This window comes from Vigna unguiculata, chromosome 4, assembly GCF_037176805.1.
Source record: "Vigna unguiculata cultivar grain cowpea cultivar isolate G323 ecotype 2 chromosome 4, ASM3717680v1, whole genome shotgun sequence".
Lineage (NCBI taxonomy): Eukaryota > Viridiplantae > Streptophyta > Magnoliopsida > Fabales > Fabaceae > Vigna > Vigna unguiculata.
This window is the reverse complement of record NC_140795.1, coordinates 39,785,547-39,801,290: the sequence shown is the minus strand read 5'-3', so window position 1 is coordinate 39,801,290 and position 15,744 is coordinate 39,785,547. Positions and strand designations below refer to the sequence as shown.

Sequence of the window (15,744 nt, the reverse complement as noted above, 5' to 3'; positions counted from 1 at the left end):
TAATAAGAGAGAGAAGAATGAGAGGAAGAATAGAGAATGAGAGAGTAAGGAGCAACTTCTGTTTGTATGTGTGTCTTATTACTGCTAGGACGAGTCCTATTTATAGATACAACATGGTAACCCAAAAAGGATATAAAATCAAATAGTAAATACAAAATATTACATAAAGAGTAATAAATCATATGATTATCAATCATATGAGTAATTGTATCAAATCAATGGACGACCATTAATTCATAACAATTATTATCTTATTTGCACCATTAAACATAGGTTGAAGTTTAAAAAATGAATGATCTATGTCTAAATACAAACTATTACTAGTTTAATTATTTTTTTTAGTGATTTGTTCAAGTGGTATAACATAATTAATGGATAAAAATATATTTTATTATAATTTAGAGAAAGGAAATAAAAGAATATTTGAAATATTTTTAAACTTAAATGTTTTTTTTAATATTTAAAAATAACATTTGAAAAATTAGTACTTGTTTGTCATCAAAATTTATTTATACGTAATTATATAATATTTTATATAATTATTTCACTTTTTATTATTTAACACTTTCATTTAAAATTTATATGATTATAATATTTTTTATAAATATTTAATATTGAAGAAATAAATTAATTTGATATTCTTTGATAATATTTTTTTTTACATAAATATTAATTAATTCCTATTATTCAATCAATGCTTTTAATTGATATGTGATGTATGATAAATAAAATGCATAATATATATATATATATATATATATATATATATATATATATATATATAAATAAATAAAAGACTACGCAAAAATCTGAATGTAGCATAAAAATGTATGATTCACATGGTTGTAAAAGGCATATATCCAATGTTTTTCACTAGATAACAATGAAATTATCGCTCTCGTGTCATTTTTTTTCACTTTCCGGGGACAAAGTTGGTGGCGTAGGCCCATGCATTGTTGTTGACAGGATCGGCAAGGTGATCAGCGAGATTCTCCAAAGGACCCTTGCCAGTGACAATGGCTTGAACGAAGAAACCAAACATGGAGAACATGGCCAATCTCCCATTCTTCAACTCTTTCACCTTCAACTCAGCAAAAGCCTCTGGGTCTTCAGCAAGGCCCAATGGATCGAAGCTCCCACCCGGGTAGATTGGGTCAGTGACCTCACCCAAAGGCCCACCGGCAATGCGATAACCCTCCACTGCACCCATCAAGATGACCTGTGTGGCCCAGATGGCAAGGATGCTCTGTGCATGGATCAGGCTTGGGTTGCCCAAGTAGTCAAGCCCACCCTCACTGAATATCTGAGACCCAGCCTTGAACCACACCGCCTCCCCGAACTTCACACCGTTCCGGGACAACAATTCAGGGAACACACACCCCAATGCCCCCAACATCGCCCATCGAGAATGGATCACTTCCAGTTCACGGTTTTTGGCAAATGTCTCCGGGTCAGCAGAAAGTCCGGCGGTATCCCACCCGTAGTCACCTGGGAATTCCCCGGTCAAGTAAGAAGGGGCCTCACCAGAGAACGGACCCAAGTACTTGACACGGTCTGGGCCGTACCATGGGCTTCCGGAAGAAACCGACTTGGAGGCCGTCTTCCTCATGGAAATCCTTCCACTGGAGAGCTCCGGGGTGGAAGGGGAGAGCTTGATGGCTTGACCAGCCAGTGACGGTGAAGAGAGAGCCATGGTGGAAGCGGCCATTGCAGTGTTGTAGAATGAAGAACTGAAAAAGGTTTGTAAGTGAATGGGTGTTGTTGATGGGAGAGGCGTATGATATATATATAGGTTGAACAAGAAAGGGTTGTTATCTTTGGGAGATCTGTTACTCAATTTCTATTGGTTTGCTGCATCCATTTTGTCCACTTATCTCTTCAATGAACCCTTGACAACATAGATGGAGTATCTACAAAATATCACTAAAAACAAATCGTATCCAGTAAGAAGTTGCCACCTGTGATTTTGGATAGGCTACGTGCAATATTCACATGCATGAATAATGTCCCCATTTCACATCCACTTAAATTGAGGTTAGTGCCCAACTGAATAGTTATCGTAAGATTTTAATACTATGGGTCCAAAGCTTTACTCCAATTACATCACTTTAATATTCTTGTAATTTATGTTTTATTTCTGAATAAGACATCTGTAACATTTTTACAAGAAATGTTTCCATTCCATGTTTGAGTTGAGATTCACCTTATTGATGCGTAAGATTAAGATAATAAAATACAGATATTTTTTAAACCATCAAGTGAATACATATAATATTTACTGATTTATGTATGGAATACGAAAATGAAATTAACTTTTTCATCCGTTAAAATAATTTGTAAGAAAAATCATATAATTTTTCTATTTTTTTTAATTTATAGATAAAAGAATTAATTTACAAACAAAAATTTATTCTATTTTTTTATGAAAAACTTTTTGAATAAACTCGTTTTAAAGCGTGTTATATATAGGAAAAAAAATGCATAATAGAGACACAGTAAAAATATTGTCATCCAAATCTTCCGCGTCAAATATTTATGCTTTATTCACGGCAGTGTAGATCGTAAACTTTAATCATCAAAACATTTCCACTAAAATAAGTTTTTCATATTTTAAAAACTAATCTATATGTAAATTAATAGGCTGTATTTTACTATATTTAATTTACACACACACACACTATATATATATATATATATATATATATATATATATATATATATATACACTTAAATAAAATTTCAAATAATCCAACTAATAAAATACAATTTATCACTATTTCAAATAGACCTCATAACTAAAATCGAGATATATGTTTAGATTTAAAAATAAAATAAAATTATTTTTTTTATCTTTGTATTTGTTACTTAATGTTAATTTGGCTCTTGGTATTTTTTTTGTCTTAATTTGCTTTTTATTTTTTTAAAAATGATTTATTATAGTTTTTATTGTTAGTTTGATCAAACAGGTTGAAATCAACTTCAATTTTTGATTTTTTTTAATTTTTTTAGAGTATTTTTTAAATTTGTTTACACATACTTCACAATTATGTCATGTGTTAAATTAATTCAATTTAGTTTTTACATAGTTTAGTTTCAATTTAGTTCTAGTTTCGATTTAGTTTGAAACGACCAGAAATAATGTTGTTTCGGATGATAGTGCTTGTGGGGGAAGAAAGAAAGTTGGAAATAGAGTGATCGTTGTAGTTAAAATAGAAGAAAATAGAGTGATCGTTGTAGTTAAAATAGAAGAAAATGGTGTTGTTTGTAATGAGGGTTTTGATGGAGAAAGAAAGAAGGGGAGAAATGGAGATGAAATAGGGAAAGGGCGGACGAAGGAACAAGATTTGGCTATTCAAAGAGCATATCTTACTGCAAAGCCTAGCCCCCATTTCTGGAAGAACGTTTCCAAACTTGTATGCACCCCTCTCTATGTGTATGCAGTATAAAATATTGACTTTTGGTTCGACCTCAACTTAGAACAAAGTTTGTGATTCATGTTGCAATTTGACTGATGTTAAATGTTTGGGATTGGCCTGTGTAACCCTTGAAAGCTGACTGTTATGTGGTTGGTTTACAGTTTAAAGAGTTTTAATATGATTGTTGATTAGGGAAGAATAGATTCAGAAAATGAAGCAGTTTGCTATACTTTGAAAACTTGATTGATGATTGCTTTGTTTTGCCTTTGTTTTATTGTCTACTGAAATGTTAGAAAGCAGAAATGGTGCTTCAAGTGCACGCTCAGAACTTGCTTGCTCTTTTCAACTAAGAATTCCAGTGAATAAGTTATTATGTACTCTTTTAGGACAAGACTATAATTCTGAAAGTTAACTGCTGCTTGTGTTTGAATGCAATGATGTAGAATGGAATAATATTTGGTTATTTAGATTTAGTTAACTAACTCAACTAACTAATTAACGAACTCAACGAATTCTGCAAAAATACAGTGGAAAGACTCTGATCCAAACTGTATTTGAGAAATGCAATTTTCTAACCTTTCTTCCATTTGGTGTAAAGATCCTTGCGTTCTTGTTGATTTCCACATTGTTGAAGGAGAGTGTGTTCAGGAACGTGACCGCTCATACCAGTTGATACAATTGCATAAATGACCTCCCCTTCAGTCACAACAACTTATTAATCAACTAACTCTTAGAATAGCTACTCTAACATATGAAATAGGAGGGAATATAACATTTTTCTTCCACTTGAAAATGGGGATATGATACGAGACGGTTTCAATTTCATCCTAAAATATACATAACAGTGGCATGTTAACTTTATTCCATCCGACGTCAATCACGTATCCATTGAGGGACTCTTCTTCAAATTTTTAGATAATTTTATTTCTTTATGTATATTTCTTAAAGAACAAATGTAGTTTTATGATTTTTTTACCCCATTAGCACGGTTTTGCTTTTTAATTTTCCAGACAGCACATTGTTTCCATTATTTACCTCAATAACATGGTTTTATTTGTAGGTGAGAATTCGGTCCCCTGGAACACCAATTCTAACCTACAAAATGTAATTTTTTTTTATCTCAGTCAGAATTTGGTCCCCAAGACCCGAATTCTGAATTGGGTTTTTTATTTTTTTTTTCATTTTTTTTAAATAAATAAGAATTAAGATTTTTGATTTTTTTGAATAAAATATTTTTAAGAGTTAATTTTTCTTTTGTGAAAAATGTTACATTAGATGTTAAAATTATTTAAAAAAAAAAGATTAATAATGTGTTTTTAGTTATTTTAGGTATTATTTGAAACAATGAAAAATAAATAAAAAAATTGACTTTTTGAATTTGTTGATTTTAAAATAGATTTTGTATTGTGTAATAAGCTATTTTATGTGCAATTTCAAAATGTAAAAGTCAATTTAATTTATTTTTTTTTACTTTGTTGATTAATTTTTTTTATAATTGTGATTCTGGAAAAAAAAATATGAATTATAATAGAGGTAACTAAAGTAAAAATAATTAATATATAATGTTTAATGTGGTGTTGTATTATTTATTTTTTAATGTTTATTAAATATTTTAAATTAAAAAATTTGTTTGAAGTACGAATTATTTTTTATTTATATATTTATATTTTGATTTGTTTATAAGAATTTTATTGATAAAATATTTATTTTTACACAAAAATAAATAATGTAAAATTTATTGTTAGAATTTATAGTAGGTATTAAGTTTAAGGAAAATGATATATTAACATCCATTTATTGAGAACTTCACTCATAACTTGACGTTTTATTGTCACTTTCTATTTTTTTTTTCATTTTTTTCAATTTTCACGTTGGTTTTCTTTGGAAGGAAGCGAAAAGAGAAAAAATAAAAGGTGGAAATGCAAATTGGAAGAGAAAAAACAGAAAGTATGAAAGGATGTGTGAAACTACTGTGCAGTATTTTTGCTTACCCATGGCTACATAAGTGCTAACCTATGGTATACATTTTGAACATGTGTGAAAGGATGTACAAAACTTATTTCAATCTTCACTCTCTTCATTACCAGTGGGGAGTATATGTTGGTGAGTCAAGGAATAAAATTTTTGTAATTTAATTAACAACATATGAATTCATTCCCTATGTGCCAACCCGTGACTTAATAAATGGTAACCCAGGTGCAATGTTTTGCACATGAATTTTTTCTTTCTTCAATAACTTCAATAGTGGCACTTTCATGCCTTGAGTTCATCTGATAAAGTTAAATCTTCATACTCATATTCCTTCAAGTGAGTCTAGTTTGCCCCTATTCGTTGTTTGGAAAAGGAAAATAAAGGTGTATATATTTCTTGTTCACTACCACTACGCAGTATTTTTGCTTACCCATGGCTACATAAGTGATAACTTATGGTATACATTTTGAACATGTGAAAGGATGTACAAGATAGGAATTTGAATAGTTCTCTTGGGTGTTGATGTCAAAGTGTTCCATGTCGAAGAATTGACAAGTGTTGTCCAAATTGCAGGGTGAGAGTAAATTTATGAATTAAACATCTTCCTTGGCACATTATGACAAGGGTAATATAATAAATCAGCCTTGGCACCTCCCAATAAAGTTGACAAGTGTTGCCATAATTAGAAGGTGAAGTGAGACCATTTATTTCAAATATGTGTTAGCTTTTACAGTGGTCAAACTAAATTTCTTAATTGGCACATTATCTCAATTGAAGTATCTGTCACATTTTACAAAAGTAATATAATAAATTAGCTTTGGCATCTCCCAATAAATTTGACAAGTGTTGTCATAATTAGAAGGTGCAAGTGAGGCCATTTATTTCAAATATGTGCCAGCTTTTACAATGGTGACAGTAAATTTTTGAATTGGCACGTTATCCCAATTGAAGTATCTATCACCTTTTAAAAGAGTAATATAATTTATCAGCTTTGGCACTTCCCAATAAAGTTGACCAGTCTTGTCATAATTAGAAGGTGCAAGTGAGACCAGCTTTTACAGTGGTGAGAGTAAATATCTTTCTTGGCACCCTATCTAGGTGAAGGTAGTCAATTCTATTTAAGGTTGTGGTTTCTTGGTTTGAAAGTTGTGGAGCGCTCTAGTATAATAAGTAAAAATGGTTTTATTTGAGGAGTTGAAGGCATATAATTCCTTTAATGCTGATATTGATTTCGAAGATGGAAGATTCTCTTTATGTAGATTTCCAAATGGCGTTACTCTTAACCATATGCGCATCATCATAAGAAGTCATTTGATGGGACCATCTGAGCCTCCACCCAGCCATCTTTAGTACCATGTCCCTCCTGAATTTGTTGCGCAAAGCATTGATGAGTTCCTTTTTATAAGGAATGACGAAGATCTTCAACATGCCATTCAGTGGCACGCAATGATGGTCCCGACAACGACAATATCTTTTTATGTTAACTTCATGAAAGTTGAGAGGTGTGACAACTTTGTTCATATTTAGTTTTCTTTTATATGTTTTAACATTGTACTTTAAGATGGTTGAACTTGTTCACTTTATCTAAAGAAGTTGTTGTTCACTATTTAGCAATGAAGCATTTGGAATGATTAAGTTCTTGCATTACTGATATCTAAATTTGTGTTAAACATGGCAAACTCTTACAAACACATAAAGACGACCTAATACATATGTAATACAATATTAAAGTACATATTTATCCTTTTAATCACCGTAGTGGTGTCTAGTTCCACACCGAGGTCGACGCCTGTTTCTGGTGGGGTTCCTCCTATGCGCTTCAGGTCTAGGTTCTTCAACCTGTGAAGGTTGTCGTTCATGTTCCTCATCAGGTTCATGATCATCATTTGCAGCAGATGATGATGCTTGTGTGTAAGGATTGTGGACGTAGTAAACTGAGTCTTGTTGTGGTTGATCCAGACCTTCAAAGAAATTTGGACTTTGGGGATATGTATGCAACCACAGTTGTGCAGAAGGTGGTGTTTCAGCATAAGTTGCAAACATACTTGGTATGCCTAGTTCTGAGTTTGGTGAAACTGAATTCCTTGTTCCCTCCATACCTTGTGGTGGAGGAGGAGTGTTTAAGTCATGCGTATTTTATGGTGGTGGAGGGACATTTGTCGATGTTGATTGACGATGCATTCTAGGATCATTTAACATTTGTGAAACTGACAAATATAAACATAAGTTTGAAGTATACCATGACATGTACTCCATTGTGTGTTGAAGTGGCCCAAGCATCGGTACTCCATTCAATGTAAGGTCACGCCGGTTATTCCATACTTGTATCCATTGCGCATGTCTAGTAACCCAATTCTCATCTTGCCGCCCCCTCATGTCTAATTTATGTAAATGATCACGGTTGTTGGGTTCTTCAGGGATCTCCTGTGATAGGCGAAAATGTAACTTGACCATGTCGGACTGGTGCCATTCGACAATGGCAAAACAAATTAAACTTGTGCATGACGTCCATATTGCTTGGTCGCGATATGCTCCAACATTAATGATAGAGCCCAATCCCTCATAAGGAACCCAAATAAACTACAACAATCATTGAAAATGTCAATCATTAAGTTACAACCATTTATCGGTATACAAATTTAAAATGTTACCTGATTTTGTTGCATGTGATCTATCCTTGCTCGGTATCCAACTAAATCATTGTGGGGGACATTTTTGTAGTTCAGTACTCGACCGCCGCTCCATTGGCAAACTAGCGGGAAAATTGGTAGAACTCTTGAAATGGGTGCAAGAAAAGGCATGCGAAACCATGTCCATGATTGTAACAACGAAGCACATCCACCCATAGTCCTTGCACGTGCATCGGTTGCTCTACACATCTCCCTGTACAAGACAGCCAAACACGTTGAACCCCAACTATATCTACGGGTTCTTCGAAGATTACTCAAGTAGTTCAAATACATTAAATGTACTTTATTCCCAGTTTTATTGGGCATTAAAACACCACCTATCAATAGTGTTTTATGGGATTGAACCAATGACAGCAGTTTAAGAGATGACAACAAATATTAAACCGTAGATAATGTCCTTGAAAAATAGGTACTTAGTACTTCAATAAAAGTTCCATTACACACAAATACTTTTTTTACATTGCACATACTTAAGTCTTTATTGGAAATTAAGTACTAATGACAAACATTACTACACATAATTTTAAGACTTCCATAAACACATAACGAACTAAGCCTTAGTCATCGACATTACTGGTTGAAGCTGAGGTTGTTGCATCAAAATTGTCACCTTCAGCAGAATGTAGGGTCACAGAAATTTTCATTGGGAGATCATGTGGGAGTGGAAGGAAGAAGGCAATCATATCACGAACATCATCATTCGTAAGGAGCTTAATTGTTTCATATTGGTCCTAACGTCCTAACACAGGCTTGTGAAATCATACATCTTTGACTCTTCTTCCTTGACTGTAGCAACGATAGCTTGTAATTTCTTCTTTCAACATTTGTAAATTCATAGTAGTTGACACATAAAAAGCACAATTAATGTGACCTTCGTAGTTAACAGCAACAAGAAAACTATTGTGAATGTTATTTTCGTGATGGAGCACCATCCTTGTTTTGGAAATAAACAGTTATGGTTGTGAACTGAACGATCTAATAATTTATAAGCGGATTGGTTACTTGATGGTCAAAAAAAATGTTGACCCCTGGATTAAAGTGGGTTCATGTGACAAAGTAAAGTGGGATAAAACCTGATTGGAATTCATCGTGCAGTGTGTATATCAACTGTGTCTGTGATGTTGCTTTCACATGATGACATTGACTAGAGCATACAACTCATCAGGTGCAGTGCTTTTTATTTTAACCTGACATATCACATGCGAAATAATTAAAGCTGCAACACATAATAAAAATCACTACAAAACAAACCACTATCAAAAAGTCATTGGTTGATCAGCAAAGTAGGTCTAAATCTTGTGCGTTTGATTTGTCTACTTTGAATCTAAACCATTAACATAAACAAACAAAAATTGTCATTTCTGTATCCCACACTAAGCCAATCAAGCTATAAATAATGTCCTTCATAAATTCATTCATCAATCTAATCAAGTTAGTGTGATATCACTCCTACCCCTCAATGACATCTACAACATTCATTGTGGTGGTGTACTTCAATGGCAACATCTATGTTAAAGATAACTATTCCGATACATACATTAGCTGCAACACGGCATGGGTAACCATAACAAATACTATGACGTTGTCCCAACTTAAGCAGACAATCCTCAACGAATTCAATGGTGCAACGTTGGACGACTATGAAGTCGACTTACGTTACAGGTTATCGATTTTCATATCGGGCGACATTACAAGTATCAATCTTGTACGATGTGTGGAGATGACGATGTTGAGTCCATTTTTTACATGGGAACGACAAAAGCATGTCATCTTCCAGTTGAGATAATGACCTTTATTACAGCAAGGCATAGAAATGCAATCCCTGACGAAGTTTATTTTGAATTTTCTAATAACTTTAACATGTCCCTCAACTTAGATTGAGGTTTATATTTTCTTATTTAAAGTATGTAATATTATTTATGACGTTCTTCTTCATCAAATGTTTATGCAACTTTTAATTTCAATGAATTTGAACTTATATAATGGGGATGGTGAAATGTTAATCTCTTATAAAATGTTGTCAAGTCACATGCTAACATTAGAGGTCGTGCCCGTCACATGGGTTCATAATAATTTGTGCCACTCACATGGGTACATAAGAAGTCGTGTGAATCACATGAATACATAAAAGCTCGTGCCACTCACATGATAACATTAATTCTCGTGCAAGTCACATGTTCACATAGTAAAAAGTCACATGATAACTTTAATTTCGGTATAAAAGACTACCATCACTTTCTAGAGTCACAATCTTAATATTGCAATTTCTCTTCACTCTGAAAAATCATCGAAAGTCAGGTTCAACCACAACTTAAGATGGAAGGGTCAGTGTTTTTCTGTGTATACGACAATGGAGAAATCGCTAGTGACGCTCAAACTGGTGCCTACTTTGCATTTGCAAAGACAATCATGATCCGCATCCATAGAGATTTCGGCTTATCCAAACTTATTCGCATAATAATGGAGAAGGCAAATAGAGATCCAAGGGATGGAGTTCCAATTATTCACTTTAAATTTCTGACTAAAGTTTGTGGCCAACATGTGACATACACAACCACTCAGATCCAAGATGACGACGACTTGGATGGCGCTTTCGACATGATACATTCCACCCCAACTGTTACATCTATTGAACTCTGCACCACCTACAACTCAGGTACGAGACCTTCTGAAAATATTTCTTTAACACATTTTGATGCGCATCATCCACATCCAAACACTGAACCACAATAACAACTATTTGACCTTAACACTACCTACCTAGGGGATTGGGGAAATGCTATACAATCATATACCGAACTATTAACCGGTTCGTCTACCTCAAATATTTTTCAAACTCCCACACATCACAACACCCAAAGGTTCTCTCCTCCAGTTATCGTAGAAGTTGAAAACCTAGGTTTGCCTACAACATCCTTAGATGCGTTTAGTGAAGATGAGGACAATATACTTTTTGATCAACATGATGACCATGACCAAACCCTACATGTCCACCCCATACAACAGCAACACCCTAACCCTCAGACACATGTCCCCTATAACCCACCACAACACTTTGAATTATATGAAGAATACAACCAGACCCCACACCAAGATTTTCCAAACGCATATGACCACCACACAATGTTTCATGACAACTTTGAGCACGATGTTGGTACACTAACCCAAGGAATGAGGTTCTAAACAAAGGAACAACTTCTAGATGCTTTAAATAGGTATCACATAACAAACCATTGTACCTACAAAACCACACACTCAAACACAATAAGGTTGGGGGTGTAATGTGTGCAACACGTGTGTCCTTGGAAATGTCAGGCAATATTACGTACAAGGGACCAAGTGTGGGAAATTAGAAAGGTTGAAGGTGTGCACACATGTGCCACACAACTCATAACGCAAGATCACAGACACCTGGACTCAAGAATAATATCTCAACATGTAAGACAAATGGTGGAGTCAGACCCATCCACACCAATTGCAACAATAATTTCTTCCATCCAGACCTCTATGGGATATAACACAACCTACAGAAAGGCATGATTGGCGAAACAACAAGCAATTGAAGATGTGTACGAAAACTAGGAACAGTCTTACAACTGATTGTCGTGCCTATTACAAGCCATGCAAACTTATTTGTCTGGGTTTGTATACAAGTTGAAAACCAGTCCAATTACAAATGGGGAGGAGGTCCTACAAAACCAACAACACTTTCGAAGAGTGTTCTGGACATTCAAACCATGCATTGATGGCTTCCCATTTTGCAAACCAATAATGCAAGTGGACGGAACCTTCCTTTACGGAAGGTATAGGGGCACCCTTCTAGTAGCTGTTGCACAAGATGGGAGAAATAACATTTTCCACATTGCATTTGCTATAGTAGAGGATGAAACCGCCGAAACTTGGTTTTTTTCCTTAAAAACCTAAGGACACATGCTATGCCTCAACAAAATTTATGCTTAATGTCAGACCGCCACAATTCAATCAGTGCAGCATTCAACAGATCTAGTAGTGGCTGAACTGAAGGGAACTGCATACAGGTGTTTTGTATTCGACACATTGCACAAAATTTTACAAAAAGATTTAAGAATACAACTCTGAAAAAGAACCTCGTCAACATGGGTAAGTTATTACATGTAAATTTTTCTTTTTCATTTCTTTGGCTGTTAATGATTCACACCCATTATTAGAAAATAAATTCTTCTTATAATTATATTTGTAGTGTATGCATTGACGGAGTCACGCTGTAACTACTATTACAACATCATTAGAGAAGACAACCCAGAAGCAGCAGCTTGGGTAGACCAAATACCAAGGGAGCAGTGGTGTCTTGCATATGATCAAGGAAGAAGGTGGAGTCACGTAACAACAAATCTGGCGGAAGCAATAAATTCTGTCCTAAAGAAGACAAGGAATTTGCCAATTTCATCCATAGTATTGGCCACGTACACCAGGTGCAACACATACTTCACGAAAAGAGGTAGGCAAATAACTGCAATGGTCAATGTTGGTCATGTGTACTCTAAATATGCGACCAACTTCCTACAAGATGCGGAATCCAAGTCAAACACGCACCACGTCGTTGAATTTGATAGAAATACCACAAGATTCAGAGTGGAGGAGATGGTGAATCCTAGAGAAATACGTCATGCAGGAAAATTTGTAGTCAGATTAGATGAAAGGTGGTGCGATTGTGGAAAATTTCAAAAAATACATCTACCATGTTCACATGTTATTGCAGCTTGCAAGCATGCACATCACGACTTCAGCATGTACATAAGTCCCCATTATAGGCTGGATGTCGTCATGAAAGTATATGAAAATTTATTTGGCAAGTTAAGATATGAAGAATATTGGCCACCATACCAAGGGCCACAGGTTTGGCCTCATCCTGCCACAAAAAGAAGCGAGAGGGGTCGTCCTAAATCAAGTAGAATTAGGACTGAGATGGACATTAAGGAAGGAAGACAATCTAGAAAGTGTTCCTATTGTAAAACTGAAGGACACACAAGAAATCATTGTCCTAATAACCCTGCACTTAGATGATCCACATCAACCACTTAGTTTATGTTGTACTTTTAATTGTGTTCAATAAATTTATACTTGATTCAATTCAATGCTACATCTTTTCTTATTATCTTTTATTGTTACTTATTTTACATAAACCAAAAATAAGTAACAAAATTATTTAAAATACAATAATGAAATGGTTTTAAATTACTTTAGTTATTTCCTTCATTTTTAAATTATTTTTTACAAATTTTCAATGTTTATAATATACAAATTTTAAAAATTATCCAAAACTAAAAGATAACTATAATTTCAATATTTATAAACATCAATTAAAAATAATTAATACTACACAAATTATAAAAAAAAAATTAAATTTACTTTAATATTTTCAAATTACACATAAAATAACTTACTACACAATACAAAATCTATTTTAAAATCAACAAATTTCAAAAAGACAAAAAAAATTATTTATTTTTTCATTGTTTCAAATAATACCTAAAATAACTAAAAATACATTATTAAATCTTTTTTTAAATAATTTTAGCCTCTAATGTAACATTTTTCACAAAAGAAAAATTAACTCTTCAAATATTTTATTCAAAAAAATCAAAAATCTTAATTCTTATTTATTTAAAAAAATGAAAAAATAAATAGAAAACCTAGTTCAAAATTCGGGTCCCTGGGACCGAATTCTGATTGGGATACAAAAAAAATTACATTTTGTAGGGTAGAATTCGTGTCCCAGGGGACCGAATTCTCACCTACAAATAAAACCATGCTATTGAGGTAAATAATAGGAATAGTGTGTTGTCTGGGAAATTAAAAAGCAAAACCGTGCTATTGGGGTAAAATAATCGTAGTTTTATAGTTTGTATGTTGTCAATTACTTGTCAGGTACATTCGGGTGCAATTAGCTTATAGATAGGTTCTATTCTTGTATTGTATTGGTTGAACCATTAATATTCAAAATATATTGTAGGTGCCTACAAAGTCTCAACAGGAATGCTTTGATAGAATTCACTTTGACCTTATGACTCTAGTTCAATTGCAGCCTCTGATACAATCCTATTCAAAAAAGAGTATGATCGTTTCTGAATTTGAATTCTCAAGAGACACGACACGAAAAAATCAGAGAAGAACACGAAATAAGACAGAGATGGAAGACGCCACAATCTAACAAATTAATAAGTATAGTGAAGATTCGTCACAAAAATATTAATCTTTGATAAGAACCGGAGGCCTAAGCCTAGAACAAAGATAATTTTCTCTTTAATGAAATCAAATTCAATATATGACTAAAAGTTACCACATCAATTTTTGGTACCTCTATTTATATGCACATAAGTTTAAGCAAATCTGAAAACCCTACAAGAAGGCCCAAGTCCAAAACATAAAAGCATAAACTAATTTATAAAAGAAAGCTCAAAGTCCAAAAACATAGAACATAACTAATTTTTAAAAAAATCTCAAAGGTTCATCTTCAAGTTCTTCTTGTATAGAATCTTGGGATAGTCCTCTATCATTCACTCCTTCTTGAAGAGAATTTGTCCTTACCACTTGAAGTTTAGGAGATAGACTTTTATCATATCCTCCTTCTTAAAAAAAAATTATTCTCAAATTCATCTCACCTGAAAATTCTTTATCGGCCTTGATCAAGGACAAAGACATTGAAGTCATCACCCATTTAGGAATTTTCTTTATCTGCAAGTAAATTTCTCAACCCTATTTTGACATAAAATCTAGAAGATCTAATGTTCTAAAACCAAAGAACATTATTATCCAGAAGTCTATTAAGAAGTAGTTACAGTGCCGACTTACATATGATCTAGACGGTGTAGAGGACATATTTTCTGTTCTTGAACCAAACATAGGTTTGTCCACTAATGCTTTATAGCCTAGTGAGTCTCTTTCTACTCCAAAGCTAAAGGAAAACAAAGAATTCCTGCAAAGTGGCACTGAAACATTATCTTCAAGTGGTAATAAGCTACTTTCAAGATTTAGTGGCTCGCACATTACAGATCTTATTAGTCCTCCGGTATGAAACAAAGTAAAGAACAGGGTATTGAATGAGAAATATGTCAATCAATTGCGCTGTAGGGAATCTAGGAGAAGAGCAGCCTCTACGAAGATAATTGGTGAAGGAAGAAGCATAAAGAGAAAGGATGCAGTTAAAGCTGCAAAAGTTGTCTCGGTTTCTGAAGCTAGAGATGCTATCAATAAATTTCAATAGTCGCAAGTCAATGTCATGGACAACGGCTACTGTTCTGATGAAGATAACAATGATGACATTCAATATGAAGATGAAAGGACTTGAAGCTCTTTTAAGCCATCGTCTACATGTATTTAGACCTCTGCATCATTTCTCTTACATAAACTTGGTTGTTTATCCTCTGACTTCAATTCCCTTAATTGCCTACTGTGCATGGCCGGCTGTTTGTCTGCTCACTGGGAAATTCATTATTCTGAGGTAGGGTTAATGTTTCAACTTTTAATTACAGTCCTCAAACAGAGCACAATTTATGTCCTTGGTAGGGATACCTATACATAGGAGTAACTTTTGCATAGTTTACAATGCATGTAGGCACAACCAATCAAAAGCTGAAGATGTATTAAAATCATAATATAGTCTACAGTAAAGTATGTGCTACAAAGTT

At 33.8% G+C, this 15,744-nt stretch overlaps 2 protein-coding genes and 1 pseudogene across 3 annotated transcripts; 1 reads left to right on the top strand and 2 right to left on the bottom strand.

Annotated features, from left to right (window-relative positions):
- Positions 1 to 810: 810 nt before the first annotated feature.
- LOC114180325 (chlorophyll a-b binding protein, chloroplastic-like) lies at positions 811 to 1,773 on the bottom strand. Its single transcript, XM_028066620.2, has one exon. The coding sequence runs from the start codon at positions 1,706 to 1,708 to the stop codon at positions 914 to 916; it is 795 nt and encodes a 264-aa protein (XP_027922421.2). The 5' UTR covers positions 1,709 to 1,773; the 3' UTR covers positions 811 to 913.
- Positions 1,774 to 3,212: 1,439 nt separating this feature from the next.
- On the top strand, positions 3,213 to 13,126 carry LOC146887155 (uncharacterized; annotated as a pseudogene). Its single transcript, XR_014994236.1, has 3 exons — positions 3,213 to 3,413; positions 6,647 to 12,196; positions 12,297 to 13,126. The product of XR_014994236.1 is annotated as an uncharacterized LOC146887155 (transcript).
- LOC114170316 (serine/threonine-protein phosphatase 7 long form homolog) lies at positions 7,524 to 8,350 on the bottom strand. Its single transcript, XM_028055799.2, has 2 exons — positions 8,039 to 8,350; positions 7,524 to 7,967 (listed from the first exon to the last, which is right to left on the bottom strand). The coding sequence occupies exons 1-2, from the start codon at positions 8,348 to 8,350 to the stop codon at positions 7,524 to 7,526; spliced, it is 756 nt and encodes a 251-aa protein (XP_027911600.2).
- Positions 13,127 to 15,744: the final 2,618 nt, after the last annotated feature.

What these genes read in the sequence shown, in the direction of transcription:
- LOC114180325 (XM_028066620.2), bottom strand. Translation starts at nt 1,708, where the DNA reads ATGGCCGCTTCCACCATGGCTCTCTCTTCACCGTCACTGGCTGGTCAA.
- LOC114170316 (XM_028055799.2), bottom strand. Translation starts at nt 8,350, where the DNA reads ATGTATTTGAACTACTTGAGTAATCTTCGAAGAACCCGTAGATATAGT. An exon ending in ATCACATGCAACAAAATCAG is followed by an intron (nt 7,968 to 8,038) that starts GTAACATTTTAA and finishes TGATTGTTGTAG; the next exon opens with TTTATTTGGGTTCCTTATGA.